The following is a 21,471-nucleotide window of genomic DNA, read 5'->3' as shown; positions in this document are numbered from 1 at the left end:
AGGTGTAATGCACTAGCCTAAACAGTAATCCAAACCACGGTGGGACATATGCTGTTGCAATTTGACCAAGATAATTGTGCACTGGGAATGTTCATTTTGAATTTTCCTGATGCTTGGCTGCTGAAATTCTCCATATTTACATTGTTGCATGACAGTGCACTGAGTTTATAACACATAATAATGATTCTTAGCATTTTTTTTTCTTTAAGGCCCTGATCTAGCAAAGCATTTATGCACGTCCTTTGCTTTCAGCACTTAAATATTCCCAGTGAAGCCCTTAAAGTTAAGCATGTGTTTAAGAGCTGTGCTGGACTGGGACCTAAAGCACTTTATAAATATTAACTAACCAAGAGCCAGATTCAGCCTACCCTTACGTGGCTGCACTGTGTGTCTGTGCGTGTGTGAAGGAAGAAAGGAGCGTTCCCCCCCTTGCACAGCCAATGTAATAAATGGTGTGAATTATACTCACCATACTCAAGGAAGTGCAAGAGCTGCTCCCTAATTATGGTCCTGGGGAATGCCCCAAAGAGGCCATCGAGGACAGGGAAGGGGGTGTGTTCTGAACTCTACTCTGAGCATGGGCTGGTTTTGTACAACCACCAGCTCCCAGCCTTTAGACCAGGGGTTGGAGGCTGCCGCTGACTGTTGTAGCAAGGTCTGGAGGGAGGAGAAGAGGAGACAGTATTTGGTGTGAGGGCTCACCTCCGCCACTGCCATGGCACCACCTGTAGATCTCCGGGAGGAAGGGAGTTAATGCAGTTACACAATCTGTGCACTTCAGCCTCTGGCACATGGAGGTGGGATTTCCTGATGTAATAACCCTGCCTGTTGTGAGCCCCCCTGGAGCCCACAGACTCCCATTAGCAGGGTTCATTCGGAGCACAGGATCTGACCTTGGTCCATCTTGTCTAGTAGCCTGTCTCCAGCAGTGGCAAGTAGAATTCGTTCTCTCTTATTTTGCCTTCCTCCATTCCTAGGTGAGTGCCTTTGCTATGAGGGTTACATGAAGGACCCGGTGCACAAGCATCTCTGCATCCGGAACGAGTGGGGCACGAACCAGGGGTAAGTCTGATGTCCACAAATAGCAAAAAATTCTCCTGACTTTATGAACGTTCCCTGTTGGGGCAACCCCATGGATGGGTGGTCGATGGGATTGAGCCACGTGCCCCTGGATCTAAAAGCAAGAGTCTCTACTGCTTGAGCTAAAGGACCAGCAGGCTTGGGAGCAGTGGTAGATTTGTACGCTGCTTAATGGGATCTGGCCACTAGAGGCAGATAAAGAAACTTATTTGGTTAGCACGTTCCGTGGTTACTTTCATTTGGTCCAGACTTTTGGAAAGTGCATTTACAGGGTTACAATCATGAGAAATAGGCAGGATGGGCTTTATAAAGGACAAAACCTACCAGACAAACATGGTGAGTTTTTCTGAGTGAGTCAGACAATTAGCGGACAGTGGGAACACAATGGCCATCGTGTAGAGTATCTGGGGTTCAGCAAAGCATTTGCTACAGTGTCTGTCGCATGACATCTTCTTGGAAGAATGAATGGAAATTAGCCTGGAGAAGAGTAATGTCAAGGTCTGTGTAGTCTGCAGCAAGCTGGATCTAAGCTCTGTTGCAAAGGCCTTGGGGTTCTGGAGTGCAACAGAATAGAAATATTGCAATAGGGTAAATAAAAAAAAGAGAGATGTTTATATTTAATTAAATATGAAAACGAATAACCCAGTCTGTGCAGAACTCCTGCGGTTCATTTTTGTTTTACATTCAATGGGCCGAATCCTCGGCTGGTGCCTGTTTAGACCAGCTGAAGATCTGGACCAGTGTGTTTCATGCCACCTGTTAATTTTCAGCCTGCCATGGAGCTTTGTGCTGCTGGCTTATAGCTGCACTGTGGAAGTTGTCAGCTGGCTAGGGCACAGCTGGCATCCAGGAAGGGGTGGGAGGCAGTTGGAGGTCGGGAGAGAAGCAGGTTAGCTGGGTATTTTTGCACAAACGATTGGGAGTGAACAATATTGACACTGAAATGATGATTGTTAAGTTTCAGATCAGACAGCCCAGTGAGATTAATAGAATTGTTCAACACCTTTCTAAACCCCATTATCTGCCAACCACATTCTATCGCCCTGCACTCCGCTCACATTTGGAATGTTACGCTGGCAAACACTAGTGCTAGAAACATGTTTTATTAAATGAATGCTGAGATTTGGGACAATATCTCTGTGGCAACGGGTAGATTCTCTGGCTGTGAAACTGTGGGACCCTGGAATACTGTCATGGGAACTGAACGCACCTCAAACATAAGGTCAGGGGAACGGCGATGCACAGAATTTGGGAGTGGGGTCCAGTGGCTTATTGCAAGGGTGGTGGTTCTGTCTCGACTTAACATTTTCAATTAACAGTAATAATCAACAACAAATTTGATCCAAGGACAGCAGTGTGCTTTATACTGTAGCCTCCTATCACCGTGGCAGGCCGGTGAGCATTGCTGTGATCTTGCTCATGAGTTTGGGAACCACTGATCTCTGCTAAATGGGATGAGAACAGAGCAGCGGGTGAAGGCTCTGCACGGCTAGCCTTGGGCCAAACCCAGAGAGCTGCTGAGCACCCCCAACTCCTCCCTTTGGGGTTTGCCCTGTTGATTAATTAACAGTGGCCGATTCTGCTGGTGGCGCTAACGGTTAATGTGTGTGACTCCATTGCCCTCTAGTGGATGGCGGCAGCCTATGGAGAAGATAGAGGGGTACTGACTGGAAATTCTCCTTTGAGCTCAAGTGGCTGGTCTCTGTGCTGCTAGAGGTTCCGAGTTCTGTCCCTGCTGCCACAAAGTTTTAGGGAGCCATGCTGAGTGGCACTGTGATATCCGTGCAGCCCGAGGAGACCATGGGTTTGTTACAGTGTCCTGGAGTAGTCCAGGGTGACTGAGGGAGGCAGCTCTCCAGCATCCCTCTTCACTGCCATGGCTACAAGACCATCCTCCCCTCTCTAGTTCAGCACTCTGGAAAAGGGGATGAAAAAGCATTGGCAGATGCTATGAAACCAAGAGGTGTTTTTGAACACCGGGGGGAAGAGATAATGAACAGAGAGGGACCCAGAGAGATTAGAATCACGGCTAAGAAATAACATAATGAGATGCAGTCTGGGAAAATGCAAGCTAATGAATCTGAGGGAAAATAACTTGCAGTGCAGAGCTGCGTGAAAAAAGTGAACTGGCAACGCTGAAAGCGAGATGGGGCTGATTGCCTACATTGCATTACATCAGAGTGGCGGGAGCCTGGTTTTCAGAGTTGCTGATGTGGGCATCTCAGAGCAGTGCCGGACAGCAGAATTTCCAGTGTATTATGAGAGCTGCTCAAGTGTGCTGAAAATTGGTCCAATTAGACACCTGATCACTGTGTTGTGGGGAAAAGAATGAGACAGACACAGTTTGCTGCAGGTCTTAGTACTTAGCGGCTAAACTGCGAAAGTGTTTTTGGTTTTCAGCTAAACAAAAAATCGGGTTTCAGTTAAGTCAAAGTTTTCCAAACACGTTCGTTTGTGTCTCAATGTTCAGTGGACCTCCCCTGTCCTCCCCAGTTTTGGAGTCTAAGGTCCAGATCCTCAGCTGGTGTGGATCAGTAATGTAGCTCCATCGCAGCCAAAAAGCTGAAGCTCTGGTCCTGTACGTCTTGGTTCTTTTCTTTCTGTCAAAACAAAATGTTAGGCCTTTAAACAATATGCATTTTAAATTGGCTAAATGCAGATGTATACATCTGGGAGCAAAGAACGTAGGCCATACTCACCAGGAACCCTAGGAGCCCGCAGGGGACTCTATCCTGGGAAGCAGTGACTTTGAAAACCTGTCTTGGTAGATAATCAGCTGATTATCCACCGCCCAGTACAAAGCTGGGGCCAAAAGGGCTAATGCATTCCTTGGATGCATAAACAGGGGAATCTAGAGTAGGATCACAGAGGTTATTTTACCTCTGTATTTGGCACTGGTGCGAGTGCTGCTGGAGCACTGACCAGTTCTGGTGTCCACAATTCAAGAAGGACATTGATAAATTAGAGTTTAGAGAAAAGTCTAACATGATCCAGTGGCTGGAAGTTGAAGCTAGACAAATTCAGATGGAAATAAGGTGTAAATTTTTAATGGTCAGAGTAATTAACCATTGGAACAATTTATCAAGAGTCAGGGTGGATTCTCCATCACTGACAATTGTTAAATCCAGATTGGATGTTTTTTAAAAAACATCTGCTCTATGCATTATTTGGGGGAAGTTGTCTGGCTAGTGCTATACAGGAGATCAGATCAGATGGTTCCTTCTGGCCTTGAAATCTGTGACTAAAGAGAGCCACCATTGTGTAAGGCCCACCACAAAAACGTGTGAGCTGTTGTGGGAGGTATTGCCATTGTGTGGCCTTGTGGAGACAGGGCTGAGCAAAGGGCACAAGTGAAGAAATCTATCCAAAAGGAGCTCAGGTCCCCAAGCAGGTCTAACTGGCTAAATGTTTGTGCTTCCTTCCTCTAGCCTTGGGCGGCCAGCTGGATTTTCCGTTAGAGGAGATGAATATGGGACTGGTTTTCACACTTTTTTCTGGGGACCCAGTTGAAGAAAATTGTTGATGCCCGTGACCCAGTGGAGCTGGGGATGAGGGGTTTGGGGTGTGGGAGGGGCTCAGGGCTGGGGCAGAGGGTTGGGCTGCGGGGTGGGGCTCGGAATGAGGGGTTCAGGGTGTGGGAGGGGGCCCTGGGCTGGGGCAGGGGGTTGGGGTGTGGGAGGGGGTCAGGGTTCTGGGCTGGGGCTGGGGATGAGGGGCTTGGGGTGCAAGAGGGGTTCCGGGTTGGCAGGGGCTCAGGGCTGGGGCAGGGGATTGTGGCACGGGGTTGGGGTGTGGACTTCCTTCTGGCGGCTCCTGGTCAGCAGTGCAGCCAGGGTGCAGAGGCAGGCTTCCTGCGTGTCCTGGTACCACGGACCGTGCTGCGCCTGGAAGCAGCCAGCAGCAGGTCTGGCTCCTAGGTGGAGGCTCCGCATGGCTCTTGCCTGCCGGGAACCAGCCAATGGGAGTGCGGAGCCAGTGCTTGGGGTGGGGGCAGTGCGCAGAGCCCTGTGGCCCCCTGCCTAGAAGATGGACCTATTGCTGGCCACTTCCAGGGCACAGCGCGGTGTTGGAACAGGTAGGCACTAGCCTGCCTTCGCTGGGCAGCACCCCTGACAGGACTTTTAATGTCCCAATTAAACGGTGCTGACCAGAGCCGCAAGGGTCCTTAGGTGCTGAGCAAGGTGACCCAGTGCCTTACATGCCATGACCCAATAATGGGTCGTGACCCGAACTTTGAAAAACACTGGAATAGGGGACTTCCAGGTGGGTCATTTTTTCTCCCTGACCAGTGCTGGTCCTGGTTAAGCCACTGACCGAGCACCTGCACTTCCCGCTGTGGATTCCCCACCTGCCAGACAAGAGTGGTAGCCCTGTGGGATCAACACTCCCTCCTCAGCAGCAGGATGAGCTCTTCCTCCTGTTTTAATAGACAAGAGGGAGTTGCACTTGCCTTCACTGTGTCCCACTATTAGCCATCTCCTCCCCTTGCAGTGGTCGCACTGGCTATTTCGTTTTCTTGTAATGCCATGCAACTATCTCCAGGGTCATGTCTGTTTGCATTACCTTTCTGCCATTGCTGTCTGCGAATCTCTCCCTCCTCCATACCTGCCCAAATCCTTTTGGCCTTAAAGGATTGCAGATTTGCATTCATTTCCATATATTTGCATAAATAAAGGCACAAACCTTCAGAAGCCGATGCCTTCCCGTTTTCAAGCTATTCTGAAATGCTCCAGCATGGGGAGATAATTACATGGCTTTGTGTGGGGCCCAGAATGCTTGATGGATTCTGCATAGAGATAGGTTAAGTCACCTGGGCCTGATGAAATACATCCTAGAATACTCGAGCAGCTGACTGAGGAGATATCTCATCAATGGCTATTAGCCAGGATGGGTAGGGATGGTGTCCCTAGCCTCTGTTTGCCAGAAGCTGGGAATGGGCAACAGGGGATGGATCACTTGTTGATTACCTGTTCTGTTCATTCTCTTTGGGGCACCTGGCATTGGCCACTGTCGGAAGACAGGATACTGGGCTAGATGGACCTTTGGTCTGACTCAGTATGGCCGTTCTTATGTTCTTACCTGAGCCATTTTAGAAAAGTCAAGGAAGACAGGAGAGATTCCAGAGGACCGGAAAAGGGCAAATATAGTGCCAAGCTATAACAAGGGGATTAAGGACAATCCAGGGAATTATAGACCAGTCAGTTTAATGTCAGTACACAGAAAGATGGCGCAAATACTTAAGCAGTCAATTTGCAAACACCAAAAAGAGAATAGGTTGATAAATAACAGTCAGCATGGATTTGTCAAGAAGAAATTGTGTCAAACCAACCTAATAGCTTTCTTTGACAGGGTAAAAAGCCTTGTGGATGGGGGGAAGTGGTAGATATGATATATCTTAACTTGAGCAAGGCTTTTGGTACTGTCTCACATGACCTTCTCATAAACAAACTAGGGAAATACGACCTAGATGGAGCTACTATGAGGTGGGTGCATAACTGATTGGAAAACCGTTCTCAGAGAGTGGTTATCAGGGGTTCACAGTCAAGCTGGAAAGGCATATCAAGTGGGGTCAGTTCTGGGTCCAGTTCTGTTCAATATCTTCATCAGTGATTTAGATAATGGCATAGAGAGTACACTTATAAAGTTTGCTAACGATACCAAGCTGGGAGGGGTTGCAAGTACTTTGGAGAATAGGATTAAAATTCAAAATGATCTGGACAAACTAGAGAAATGATCTGAAGAAAATAGGATGAAATTCAATAAGGACAAATGCAAAAATACTCCACTTAGGAAGGAGCAATTGGTTGCACACATACAAAAGTGGGAAATGACTGCCTGGGAAGGAGTACTGCAGAAAGGGATCTGGGGATCATAGTGGATCACAAGTTAAATATGAGTCAACAGTGTAACACTGCTGCAAAAAAAATGCTAACATCATTCTGAGATGTATTAGCAGGAAGGTTGTAAGCAAGAAGTAATCCTTCCACTCTGCTCTGCGCTGATTAGGTGTAAACTGGAGTATTGTGTCTAGGTCTGGCTGCCACATTTCAGGAAAGATGTGGACAAATTGGAGAAGGTACAAAGAAGAGCAACAAAAACGATTAAAGGTCTAGAAAACATGACCTATGAGGGAAGACTGAAAAACCTGGGTTTCTTTAGTCTGGAGACGAGATGACTGAGGAGGGACATAACAGTTTTCAAAAGGTTGTTACAAGTAGGAAGGAGAAAAATTGTTCTCCTTAACCTCTGAGGATAGGACAAGACGCAATGGGCTTAAATTGAAGCAAGGGCAGTTGGACATTAGGAAAATTTCCTAACTGTCAGGTTGGTTAAGCACTGGAATAAATTGCCTAGGTAGGTTGTGGAATGTCCATCATTGGAGATTTTTAAGAGCAGGTTAGTCAAACACCTCTCAGAGATGGTTTAGGTCAGTGGCGGGCAAACTTTTTGGCCTGAGGGCCACATCGGGTTTCCAAAATTGTATGGAGGGCTGGTTAGGGGAAGCTGTGTCTCTCCAAACAGCCAGGCCTGGCCCAGCCCCTGCCTCCTATCCGATCCCCCGGCTTCTTGCCCCTGGACCCCCCCATCCCTGGCTGCCCCCTGCCGCCCCATCCAACCCCACCCCCATTCCTGACTGCCCCCTCCGGGACCCCTGCCCCATCCAACCCCCTGCTCTCCACCGTCTGACCGCCCCGACCCCTATTCACACCCCTTACCACACCCCCGAACTCCCCTGTCCTCTATCTAACCACCCTTGCCCCCTTATTGCGGTGCCTGCAGCACCGGTGGCTGGCGGTGCTACAGCTGCGCCACCCACAACACCGGGTCAGGCCGCAGCTCTGCAACTGCGCTGCCTGGCTGCCCAGAGCGCGGCGCCGGTGGCACAGCGAGCTGAGGCCGCAGGGGAGGGGCCAGAGACTAGCCTCCCGGGCCAGGAGCTCAGGGGCCGAGAGGAGAGTCCCGTGGGCCGGATGTGGCCCATGGGCCATAGTTTGCCCATCTCTGGTTTAGATAATACTTAGTCCTGCCGTGAGTGTACGGGACTGAACTAGATGAACTCTCAAGGTCCCTTCCAGTCTTACAGTTCTGTGATTAAAAGCATGTAGGCCGTATTTCTCATATTGTTCCTATGCATGGATTTTAAGACTAGGAGGACACATTAGGATCATCTAGTCTGACCTCCTGCATAACAAGGGACAGAGAATCTAACCCAGTAATTCCTGAGTCAAGCTCACAGCTTCTATCTGAGCTAGAGTATCTCTCTTAGAAAGACATATAGTCTTGACTTAGCCTATTCTCTTCCATGGTGACGTGCCATAAGAAGATGAAAGGAGAAGAGTACTGGTTAGTAATACCTACTTTATGAAGCCTCAGAACATCAAAGGGTGGGGAGCAATGCAGAAAGCCAAGCCATTTGAAACAGGTCTATGTTGCTGGCCGTAGGACTTGTCTAGACTAGGGAAGTGTGTCTCACATTATATTAAGATTTCATTTATAAGTAGTGTATAAAGCGTTGATAAATGCTGCTGTAGATGGCTATAGAATCCAACAGGTTGTTTATAACCATGCTTTATCACCATTTTTAACACCTTCTTCTGCTCTGTTTTTAATCATCTATAATCCATGCTGCTCATGTCAGTAACCCTAGGAATCTTTTATGAACCCTTCATTAAACCATTTATAAATTGGACCTTGGTAGAACGGGTGGAAGAATTTTGTGCCTATGTAGCTGCCTTAATATAGTTAATTAATGCATGCTTCTAACGTAGACATCCTGCTCTGATGCAAGCCCCGTCTTCGCCAGCATAGTGCATGTACGTTGATGCTTGCACTGTGGTAGCTGTACTGGTGCAAAAAATCCCAGGATAAGCATGATCTTAGAAGAACTGGTAAGGAGTTCTGAAGATGGAACATGGAAAGCCAAGAATTCCCCACCACCACGCAAAAAATCTGCATTTCCTTTCAGAAGCGTTTCTCTCTGACTTCAGGAACTCCCTAAAAAATCCCATGGTCTCAGAGCAAATGTCAGACTCAGACAGGGTGAGATAAGAAACCTGGGAAGTGAGGATCAAAACAGATCGAGAGCAAAATTTGCTGGGAATGATGGCTTGTGAAAGTGCCCGGAGTGGGCAGAGGACTCGGCAACAGTTCAGTGCCAGGAATATCTGCTGACATCGGAGCCCACTTCTCTTCCCCACCCCCTCACCCCCGCTTACCGCTCAGCCAGCTGCCTGGCTACTCTGACACGTCCATCACTGTTCTCTCCAGCCCTGCAATCCCTGCATTGACCCTGACCCACTTGGTATCTTCTCTTAGAATCATAGAAGATTAGGGTTGGAAGAGACCTCAGGAGGTCATCTAGTCCAATCCCCTGCTCAAAGCAGGATCAACACCAGCTAAATCATCCCAGCCAGGGCTTTGTCAAGCCAGGCCTTAAAAACCTCTAAGGATGGAGATTCCACCACCTTCCTAGGTAACCCATTCCAGTGACTTAGTGTTTCCTTTTATCCACCCTAGACCTCCCCCACTGCAACTTGAGACCATTGCTCCTTTGTCTGTCATCTGCCACCACTGAGAACAGTCGAGCTCCATTCTCTTTGGAACCCCCCTTTCAGGTAGTTGAAGGCTGCTATCAAATCCCCCCTCACTCTTCTCTTCTGCAGACTAAACAAGCCCAGTTCCCTTAGCCTCTTATTTAAGTCCTGTGCCCCAGCCCCCTGATCACTTTCGTTGCCCTCCCCTGGACTCTCTCCAATTTGTCCACATCCTTTCTGTAGTTGGGGGCCCAAAACTGGACACAGTACTCCAGATGTGGCCTCACCAGTGCCGAATAGAGGGGAATAATCACTTCCCTCGATCTGCTGACAATCCTCCTACTAATGCAGCCCAATATGCCGTTGGCCTTCTTGGCAACAAGGGCACACTGCTGACTCATATCCAGCTTCTCATCCACTGTAATCCCCAGGTCCTTTTCTGCAGAACTGCTGCTTAGCTTGTCAGTCCCCAGCCTGTAGCGGTGCATGGGATTCTTCCGTCCGAAGTGCAGGACTGTGCACTTGTTCTTATTGAAACTCATCTGATTTCTTTTGGCCCAATCCTCCAATTTGTCTAGGTCACTCTGGACTCAACCCTACCCTCCAGCATCTCTCTCTCTCCCCCCAGCTTAGTGTCATCCGCGAACTTGCTGAGGGTGCAATCTATCCCATCATCCAGATCATTAATAAAGATGTTGAACAAAACCAGCCCCAGGACCGACTCCTGGGTACTCTGCTTGATACTGGCTGTCAACTAGACATTGAGCCATTGATCACTACCTGTTGAGCCCGACAATCTAGCCCGCTTTCTGTCCACCTTATAGTCCATTCATCCAATCCATGCTTTTTTAACTTGCTGGCAAGAATACTGTGGGAGACCTTATCAAAATCTTTGCTAAAGTCAAGATATATCACGTCCACTGCTTTCCCCAAATCCTCAGAGCTAGTTATCTCATTATAGAAGGCAATCATGTTGGTCAGGCATGACTTGCCCTTGGTGAATCCAGGTGGACTGTTCCTGATTACCTTCCTCTCCTCCAAGTGCTTCAAAATGGTTTACTTGAGGACCTGCTACATGATTTTTCCAGGGACTGAGGCAAGGTTGACCAGACTGTAGTTCCCCAGATTCTCCTTCTTCTCTTTTTAAAAGATAGGCACTAAATTTGCCTTTTTCCAATCGTCTGGGACCTCCCCTGATTGCCACGAGTTTTCAAAGATAATGGCCAATGGCTCTGCAATCACATCAGCCAGTTCCCTCAGCACCCTCGGATGCATTAGATCTGGACTCAGGGACTTGTGCATGTCCAGCTTTTCTAAGTAGTCCTTAACCTGTTTCACCATTGAGGGCTGCTCACCTCCTCCCCATACTGTGTTGCCCAGGACAGCAGTGTGGGAGCTGATCTTGTTTGTGAAGACCAAGGCAAAAAAAGGCATTGAGTATGTGATGGGTTGGATCACAGAAACCCCTTTGGGGCTGTCAACTGATGTGCCAAGACTACTTCTGCCTCTGCTTTCCCTGCCCTCCCAGCTTGGGACTTCAGTGCCCTGCCTGGTTTGAGCCAGACCCGCTAGCCTGCTACAAACCCAGACCCAGGTCTGAACCACATCCCCTAACAACTGTAGGCTTAAATTGAAAGGAGCTTAAGAAGTGTTCCTGTCTTTAACACTCAGATGCCCAACTCCCAATGGGGTCCAAACCCCAAGTAAATCCGTTTTACCCTATATAAAGTTTATACAGGGTAAACTCATAAATTATTTGCCCTCTATAACACTGATAGAGAGATATGCACAGCTGTTTGCCCCCCTAGGTATTAATACATACTCTGGGTTAATTAAGTAAAAAGGGATTTTATTAAATACAGAAAGTAGTATTTAAGTGGTTCCAAGTAATAGCAGACAGAACAAAGTGAATTACCAAGCAAAATAAAACAGAACATGCAAGTCTATTTCTAAGAAAACAGAATAGAGATAAAACCTCACCCTCAGAGGAATTCCGGTGAGTTTCCTTTTACAGACTTGTCTCTTTCTAGTCTGGGTCCAGGAGTCACTCACACCCCCTGTAGTTACTGTCCTTTGTTCCAGTTTCTTTCATATATCCTTGGGGGTGGAGAGGCTATCTCTTGAGCCAGCTGAAGGGTGGGGTTTCCCAGGGGTTTAAATAGACTTTCTTTTGTGAGTGGAGACCCCCTTCTCTCTCCTACACAAAGTCCAGCTCCAAGATGGAGTTTTGGAGTCACATGGGCAAGTCACGTGACCATGCATGACTCAGTTTTTACAGGCAGCAGCCATTGTCCACATGCTACCTTGAACATCCTCATGTAGACTTCTTATGTGGATTGGAGCCTTCCAAGATCCATTGTGCATTAAGTGCTTCTTGATTGGGCACTTAACTTGCAAATTCCTTTCTAAAGAAGCTGACCAAATGCCTTACTAAGGTTATTTAAAATCAAACAAGTATACAGCCAATATTCATAACCTAGAATACAATAATGACACATGCATACAAATAGGATGAATATATTCAATAGATCATAACCATTACATAGATATGTTACATGGCATATGTAGCATAAAACATATTCCAGTTATGTCATATATACATTCATAAACATATTTCCATAAAAACCTTATGGGGTGCACCATCACAGAGTACTTCAGCTTTTTCCACATCATCTTCTCACTAGGTTGCCTCCCCCATTCATTAAGGGTCCCACACTTTCCCTGACCTTTTTCTTGTTGCTAACATACCCGTAGAAACCCTTCTTGTTACCCTTCACATCCCTTACTAGCTGCAACTCCAGTTGTGTTTTGGCCTTCCTGATTACACCCTGAGTGCTCGAGCAATATTTTTATACTCCTCCCTTGTCATCTGACCAAGTTTCCATTTCTTGTAAGCTTCCTTTTTGTGTTTAGGCTCACCGAAGATTTCACTGTTAAGCCAAGCTGGTCGCCTGCCATATTTGCTATTCTTTCTGCACATCGGGATGGTTTGTTCCAATGCCCTCAGTAAGGCTTCTTTAAAATACAGCCAGCTCTCCTGGACTCCTTTCCCCTTCATATTAGCCTCCCAGGGGATCCTGCCCATCAGTTCCCTAAGGGAGTCAAAGTCTGCTTTTCTGAAGTCCCGGGTCTGTATTTTGCTACTCTCCTTTCTTCCTTTTGTGAGGATCCTGAACTCAACCATGGTCGCTACTGCCCAGGTTGCCACCCACTTCTTCCCCTACCAATTCTTCTCCACCTCTTCCTCCTTCTCCCTCTTCCTGTCTGCAGCTCCCCCCGATAACACACTCTCCATGTGAATTGCCTCCCTTTGGGTTTTCCACTCTCCTTCCTGTGGGAGCTCTCCCATCCTTCCCCCTACCATTGTGGTTCTTTCCTTTTTCCCCTCCTCCGCCTAACTGTGTATGTGTGTGTGTCTCCTTAACACAACTTACATCTTCAGGAGGTGTCTCCTTACACCTTTCTCCAATTGAGGTCCCTCTCTGCCCTCCATTCCCCTCACACCTGGAGGTGCCTTCCCCTCTCATCGAGCTCCCCCTATCTGTCTTGTCACTTTTCCTGCTTAGGGATTTCTTGATCCATGTTCTGGCTCACTGGGATGTGGGGTAGGGCCAAGTCTGCTCGTCAGAGCTGGGTGCTGATGAGAGAGACAGACAGGAGACAGCTGCAGGCTGTGGAGAAGTGCCAGGAGACCTGAGGAGCAGGTTCTTTTTGCTTAGGGCTGGGAGCCTGGTCAGGCTGACAGTTATGAGGGGACACTGCATCCCTTACAGCCTCCCTGTAATGACATACCCGGCACTGGATGTCCTGTCAGGCAGGAATCCCACTGCTACCTCCCACTGAGTTCTGCTCTCCAGCCGCCGCTTGAGACTTCCTGCTTTGTGCTGCTCCAAGGGGCTGCCAGCGAGGAGGCCTGATACTGTCCATTGCAGCCGTGACGTTTGTGACCCACAGACTGGGGAACTGGGCTAGGGCCACCAATCTAATCCCGTGTGGGCCACCAAGCAGCCCTTTGAGGACAGCGACTTTGGACCGTTACTGAGCTGGATGGGATTCAGATTAACAATGTAGCGGGGACGAAATGCTCCACCTGTCATTACCAGCTGGCTAGGTTTCACCGTGCATTTCTCTTGGCTCACTTCCACCTCATTGCGCCTACTTATCCACCCCCCTTGGAGCTGTGGACAAGTCCTCAGGGTTCTGTAGCTGCTCACAAAGACTCTGGGCGGGGTCTGCCAAAGACGCTATCTGTTCTGTCATCCCTTCCCCACCTCTCCTCCTGCGGATTGCGCTCTCCATGCTCAGACCTTGTCATTGTCGTTCCGCCTGCAAATGTGATTATCCTCCCATTAGCCCCCCTTCTCCCGCTTCCTCGCTGTGGCTTGTCACTGTCCCGGTAAGACACTGTTACCTTCACATCCCCTCCTCCTGGAACTGTCTGGCTGGGATTTCCCTTCCCTCTCCCCATCATGCTGCTGCTTTTTATTCTCACAGAAGGTGACGAAGGGGCCAGTTGCGTGGGACCCAGGTGAAAGGATCCTGGAGCTCAGAGCCAGGCAGGAATCCCAGCGTTCTCCTCAAAGAACCCAAACAAATCTAGAACCAAGAGATTTGAATATGATGGAGTCAGAACCAAAGCAAACTGGCTTGGTTTCTGTTTGAAAGAGCCTGAGGCAAACTGAATTACTGCAGGTTGGATAGCGAGGGGCTGAATGTTACTGGCTCATTTTGGGTAAAAGAAGCTTGAATCTAACCATCTCCAGCTAGGTTACAATTTTCCATTTCCAAAGTTTGGCCCAGTTCCCACCTTGTTTGACTCAAGTTATCTTTGTTCCCAGGTGCATAATCCAGATCCTATGCCAGGCGCTCATGTGCTGATGAGACACCTCTTTAAGTGAGAGACAGGGTTCAGTTTTTAGTGTGGTTCTCTGTTCCCCTCCCTCCCTGGGTTGGCTTAAGGACTGATAGTGCTGTGTGGGGGTCAGGAAGGAGCCAGGATCTCCTCAAGACACTCATCCTACTTATATAGGAGCACTGCAGTTCTGACAGGCCCCAGAGGGAATTCCATAGGGCCCTCCAGAGGGCCTCAAAGAAAGGGAGCAGGTAAAAAAGGGGAACATTGTGGGACAAGGGCACTGAACATCGTGCTTCCCTTTGGGTGAGACAAGGGCTGGGGGAGTCACTCCTCTTCCCAGAATTCAAGGGTCCCTTCTCTTCTCTGGAAATGCAAGTGGGGATATCAGTCCAATAGCTCGGCTCTGCACCCAGAACAATGAGCTCTAAATCTCTAATCTGAGAAGAAGTTTAGAAAACATGCCCTGTTAGGCAATGCGGAAGGAATTGGGCACGTTTAGTGTAGAGAAGAGATGGGTGAAGGGGGGCATGATAAATCTTCAAATATGAAAAAAGTTGTTATAAAGACACCAGTGATCAATGGTTCTCTATGTCCACCAAGGGTAGGAGAAGCAGTAACGAGGCATGAAAGCTGATTGCCCTTAGCTGAGTGTGTGCATGCAATACCCACAAACATAATTAGTCATAACATTTTGCCCGCTCTTCTTAATATGTTGCCAGTGTTTGCTTCTACGCCCTTCTTCTGAGGGCAGCAGTAAATTCCCAGGCAGACTTTGTAATCCCCCTTAATTGGTCCTGAATTTAACATCCATCATTTTAAGCATGGGGCAGCGTAAAGAGGAGGGACTGAGAACTTTTCATGACATTAATAATTACTTGTGGCCCAGTACCCCCGTTGTGGTAGACATGGTGCAGACACATAATTAGAGATAGTCCTGCCTGGCAGACCTTCCAAAATAGACCAAGTGGACAAAGGGTGGGAGGGGAAACAGAAGCACAAAGAGGTGAAGTGACTTACCCAAGGTCACGCAGCAGGGTAGTGGCAGAGCCAGGAAGAGAAGCCTGGTTTCCTGAGTCCAGTGTCCTGTCTGCAAGGACATTGCACCAGGACATTGTACCCTGCTGTTGGAAATGCAGAGCACAAAGCTCGGAAACGCTGGCTGCTCCAGACTCGCAGGAATTTCTCCTTGGCAGCTCTGCTGCAGACCCTCTTTAATAATTTTTTTCCCTAGAAGGGTAGTTGAGGTTTTTTTAGGGGAGGGGCGTTCTGTTTTCTTTTTGGTAAGTTAGCAAAACTTTCCTCCTCTTGTCTAATTACACTGCTGTAAGATTTTCCATGGAAGCCCCATCCTTGGCAGGGTGCCTTCTTTAAAGTCATTAGTCTTCACAGCGGGAAGAGAAGATCATCAAAGACTTCGTTTCCCAGCAACCCCTGCTGTGCCGTTCCGCGCCAGAGGATTGCAGAGAGAGCGTATTAAGTCTGCTGTTCTCTTCCCTGGCCCTGAGCAGAGATTCCTTTGAACTGGGGCCCAGGGAGAGGGCTGCAGAAGCTATCTCCAAACTCGTCTCTGATTCTTTCATTTTAAAACCAATTTAGCAATTAAACTGAAAGCAGAGCGGCTGCAGGAGCACGGAGACGGGAGTGTGGCTAAATAGAGATGCGGTGTTTAACGTGGAGAATAGGAAGGGATTCACTCCAGGCCGTCCTAAGGGAGAGCTTGTTCTTTGCTGGGTACGTGACCCTGGTTTAGATTGTGCTGAGATCTAGTGGTACAAATGCAGCACATTGTCAGCCACTCTACCAGGTGAGGCACCGTAGTTACTCAAGGTGTCAGCTTCCCATCCACTCATACCAAGGAGACAACCTTCTGGCAAGGACCCATTCTTAAAATTTCATCCTTAACACATCGGTCAAAACTCCTGGGCTCTCCCATGCACCCAGCCTCAGCATGCAAGCCATTAAAAAACACCTAGGCATCGGTGGTAGACGTCCTCCATGCCAGTATGTCCAGTGACTTATATATGAGGTGTGGGACTTCGCAAGGTTCTGTACCAGGTTGGTAAAAGTCCATTGCCATCCAACTTTCTTCTCACAATCTGTCCAGCAATAGCAATGACCAACCATGTGATGGCTCCACTGATCAGAAGCGAAGAGCCAAATGATCAGTCCATCAGGGCATGTGCCAGGCGTGTGTATAAAACATCCATTTGCTTTCTCTTTTTCTTTTGTCTTCTGGCCTGGAAGTAGGACTGCAACCTCAAGCCCCCATTCTCAATTCTACTTCTGTCGTTTCACTAACCTCTTCTTGCCTTGACCGCTGCTGTACATAAGAGGAAAGAAAAGATGAAGAAATCTGGTAACTGGATAAAAATATGGATGATGGGGGGAAGAGGAAGGGTAGAAAGGAAAAATCCGCTGCTGTAGAGACCCCAAAGCCAGTTCGGAACTCTGTCCTTGGAGAGGAGAGAATTCTACTGAGAGCCAGCAGGCAAATTTCATCCTCCCTACCAGACTTTTGTCTCTGAGGCACTGAACTGAAATGTGCTCAGAATCAGCCCCTCTCATCGGGGACTAAAAGTTGTTCCTGAGATTTAGCTCCATCTCCCTGGAACGCCCAGAAGAGCCTTCTGTCCGTCACTCTCTGAACGGGTGATACTAATGAAGTATTGTGAGGAGTGTTGCAACGGTGCTAACTGTAGATGCTTTGAATTCCCAAGGTTTTTTTTATTTGCCAAGTGTTTTGCTGTTTTCACTGTCGTCTACCCCGTACATGCGAATGGTTTGACATGGTGTGCTGAACTAACGCATCAAAGAGAATTGCTGAGTGGTCTGTTATGCATAGCGAATCCATCTGAAAATAGGCACCAACTTCCTGATTTCCACAGGGTGCTTGACCCCCGCTCCGTCTCAGGCCCCGCCACCACTCCACCCCCTTCCCCCAAGACTCACCCCAGCCCCGCCTCTTCCCGCCCCCACTCTGCCTCTTCCTGCCCCATTCTGCCCCTTCCCCCGAGGGCGCCCCATAGTCAACTGGTGCCTCCCCATACTGGGGGGGGGGGAATGATCAAAAGGGGAGGTCACGTGTCCCCCTTGGCCAACCCCCAATCAGCCCAGGGCCACCTCCTGTGCCCGCTCCTTGTTACCCGCTCCTCTGTCCTCCTGCTGCACCTGGCCCCCTTGGCACATTCTGCCACTCTCTCTGGCGGGAGGGAGCCTGGGCAGGGAGCAGGAAGGAGCTGCTTCTAATGCCGGACCCTCCTGGTCTGGGCTCAGCTGTCAGGGACCACGGCTGAGCGAGCTGGAAACATGCTGTGGAGGGAGGGGGTCTCTGACTCACTCGCCCCTGGCACCTGAGCCCAAGCAGGGAGAGGAAGCCGCCTCCCCAGCCAGGCTCTCTCAGGCAGCCGCCAGCCCGCCACGCTGCAGAGCAGTATCCCAGCAGCGGGAAGGGGCTGGTCCTGCCCCTTCTAATCTCTGGCATCTGGGGGAAGTCCCCTCTGACGTCGCCCTGCTCTGCCACTTCCTGCCCCGCTTCTTTCCCTCCAGCCCAGCACCTCCTGCACACTGCTGAACAGCTAATCCTAGGCGGCCAGAAGGCGCTGGGTGCCAGGGGGGGAAGGCAAGGAGCTGATCGGCAGGACCCGCCAGTGGCAGGAGGCACTCGGGGGGAGGAAAGGGGGGGCCCATAAGTGGATGCTGAGCACCCACTGTATTTTTTCCCGTGGGTGCTCCAGGAATCCCATGGTGAGCAAACTGCACTTTATAAGGTGGTGCTATATGCCTACTCGATGTGTTGTGCAACAGCTCAATTTTTTAAAAAAGACGAGTAGTCTGCTAGTGAGAGGGACTCTATCCTATTTAATTCACATAGATCTGTACCATCCCTAGCCCCATGGCCATCGGGAATCTCATCTGGCTTCAGTGGTTCATTTGCATTCTGCTGCTTGCATTTCTTGCAGATTTCACACTTGGATCCCTTCAATGGCAGCATTCATGCCTGGCCACAATAGCACCTCTTGGGATCAGTTCTTATGCCTCTCAATACCTAAAAGGGCACAGTAGATGATGCTTAGCATTTCCAACATCATACTGTGTGGTATTATAGCATTGTACCCTTTGTGCAGAATCCCAACATTTCTCTTTGTCTTTCAATGGGATTTGTACCCCTAAATCAGTTAGGTGAATCTGAAAATCCCTCCACTCATCTCTAAGTCCCAATAAGATGTATGCTTGGAAGTATCAGGGCTTTTTCCATCAGCCATCCATCTAGAATTACTCTCTCAAGCTGTTGTAAGACTGGTGTCATTTTGTGTTTATTCCTTGAACTCATCAAATTTTATTTGGACGTTGGTAGTTGCATGGTATTTAATTCAAACTCTTCTTCCTGCATCTCCTGGCTTTCATAGTTTATAGGGCCTCTTGAAAGCATGTGCTTTCTAAAAAGTTACAAGTCTGTGCTTCACATTTAATAGGTACTTTTGCAGTTTCATGATCGTTTCAGAAGTCTAGGTGCTGCCTTGCTCAGTAGTTCTTGCAATAAGACTTGGAGTGCTTTCTGGCCAGTTTCTACCTCATCCAATGCTGCTTATAAATGTGAAACAGCTCACAACCCTCAGCATTTTTTTTTCAAGCTGAGCATGGCTCTGTTGTGTTTTTGGCGGCATGTTCTACTTTGGGATCATCTTTCAGAAAGACAGCCCCCAACACGTGAACTTGTGTTGACTGAGATCTCCGGGTCTTGTTAGCCTGACATACAGGAGCTTCCATTTAAAAAGTAATTCCCCAAAAATTTTTCTCTAGCAAATCCTGCCATTGCTACTGTACTGTCTTCAAGCAGCCTTACTTGTGTGACAAGTTCTTGGAGGCAAGGACCCGCTTTTTGTTCTGTATCTGTACAGTGCATAGCAGCGTGGTGTCTGCGACTGGGACTCCTTGGTACTATCACAATACAGATAATCAATAAGTGCTCCTCTCACAACTACATGTGACAATTTGGGGATGAATTTGCTGAGTTAACATGCCCCTGAAATCTCTCAGCAGGGACTCATTTTTGGGTCTGTCCATTTGTACAACTGCCTCCACTTTTCTTGGGTTCAGCGGAACTCCTTTGTCACTAAATATCTGGCCTATGTTTCTAATCTCATTCAACCTGATCTGGCATTCGTTGCTTTTCAGATTAAGTGCTTTTCTTTTATGCGCTCTGCAGAAATACAGGCTATCATTGTGCTGTTGCTCACTTTCGCCCCAAATCAGCTGATCATCAACAATTGCTTCCACTCCATACAGATCCTCGCAGATCTGGGACCACGGTGCTTTGGTACATAGCTACCAAAAGGGATGTTAAAGATACAGAATTTTGAACTTTCTGTACTCAATGGGGCTTGCTAGATCCCTTATCTTACATCCCAAACTGAAAATAATCTCGCATTTTGAAGTCTAGATTTGACCTCCTCCGTCATTCTCATAGGGCAGTGCTTGCATCTGGACCCTAGTCGAATCTTTTGGATTTATATATGTCTAATTGGTTAGATTTTTTTTATTGTGATGACCATAGCATTGACTCAGTAAGTTTGTCTATAGTCTCATCTAATTTTACCATCTAATGAAGTTCAGCTTTGAACTTTATTGCTCAGTGGCAATGGGATATTAAGTGTAGCATGCATTTTTGGTGCCACACTAGGATCCGTATCAATGTGAGGTGTATACCATTAATGCTGCCCCAGTCTCCTTAACACGATCAAGTTGTTTTAAAGAATATCTCTTTCATCATGTTGAGCAGATACTGTAAACTGCACAACCATTTTGATCATCTGCTTTTGCACCTTGTTCTTCAACCTAAGCACACATCTGGTTTCTGCTGTTTGTTTATCCTTGCAATCTGTCTTTACATCTTGATATGCATTTTTAATTAGATGCACTTCAGTTCTTCCACTGTGTATCAACACTTTCATTTGGAAAGCACAGTTTTCATTAGTCCTGCTCCTTGCAAGTCAAGTCATCTTCATGCAATAACTTTGGTTCAGTTTAGTTCTAAGGTCCACCACAAATAAATCTGGGTCTAATTAGCCCATCTATTTACTGTTCATATTCACACACCTTCCTGTTTATTATGTAGGTCTGCAACATAATGGTCAATGGTCTCACCTGACAGCTGGGTTCTGTACTTTTTCCCCAGTGGCATCCGTGCATGGATCGAAGTAGATTTGAAATACCTGAATATCTTTGGGTTTGTCTGTGTTCTAATAAATTTGTACCAGCGTCACTTCACTAATGTAGAGACACTCCACCAGTGCAAAGTGAGGCTTCCACACGTGTAGCTTAATTTGGCAAGTTACTCTGGTCTCTGGCAGGTGGCGGCGTCTTGCACCCCTGTGTTGTTTTGGTGATTTGTTAGTAAGTGGACTAACCTATGGAATGGTTTGCCTTCAATCAATCAGCAAAGCTACCCTGTTCTGGCTCATGAGCCCGGCACTCTGGGAACACTTGCATTCTTGTGGGATCAGGGCAGGGAATTATTTCCCTCTCCCCCTTCTCTAATGTAGAGGAACCTCAATTCACAGATTCTCTCTCCTAACCTACAGTTATGTTTGTCTTTTTTAAGACAGGCCAGTTCCTCAGCTCTCCCTGACTTTATTCCAGGAATGAATTTGTAATATATTGCTTTGCCTAGGTTGAGTTGTGATGTCGTGGGTTCTCACTCCGTCTTCCTTCCACTGAGAAAGTCTCTCTCTCTGGCCGTCAAGCAAGTTCTGCCGCTTTGTGTCTCTCCCCACTGGTAGCTTTAGAAAAGTCAACAGTTCATTTGTTTTGAAGGCTGCAACGGGGACAGAAGGTCATCAAAACCACAGTGGATTGAAGACTTTTGACTGTTAACCTGGTTACATCCAAAATTATTAATTGGTATCCTCTTGGTGGCATGGCAGCGTCTCTTTCTGCAAGGGGCTACCTGGTCATCTCACATTTTCACATGATGCTACCAGTTGGCTCTGTCCTTGTCTGCTG

The 21,471-nt window shown here is 47.9% G+C and overlaps 1 protein-coding gene across 4 annotated transcripts in view; it reads left to right on the top strand.

Annotated features, from left to right (window-relative positions):
• The window catches only part of ASTN1 (astrotactin 1), a 188,125-nt gene that overhangs the window by 97,531 nt on the left and 69,123 nt on the right, over positions 1-21,471 (top strand). For all 4 annotated transcript variants that reach the window (XM_043520869.1, XM_037907690.2, XM_043520870.1 and 1 more), the window contains exon 8: positions 978-1,062. In XM_043520869.1, coding sequence (XP_043376804.1) covers positions 978-1,062 — 85 coding nt within the window. The remainder of the gene's footprint in view (positions 1-977; positions 1,063-21,471) is intronic.

This window comes from Chelonia mydas, chromosome 8, assembly GCF_015237465.2.
Source record: "Chelonia mydas isolate rCheMyd1 chromosome 8, rCheMyd1.pri.v2, whole genome shotgun sequence".
In the NCBI taxonomy this organism is placed as follows: Eukaryota; Metazoa; Chordata; order Testudines; family Cheloniidae; genus Chelonia; species Chelonia mydas.
The sequence above is the reverse complement of the archived record's forward strand: the minus strand, read 5'-3'. Positions and strand labels throughout refer to the sequence as shown.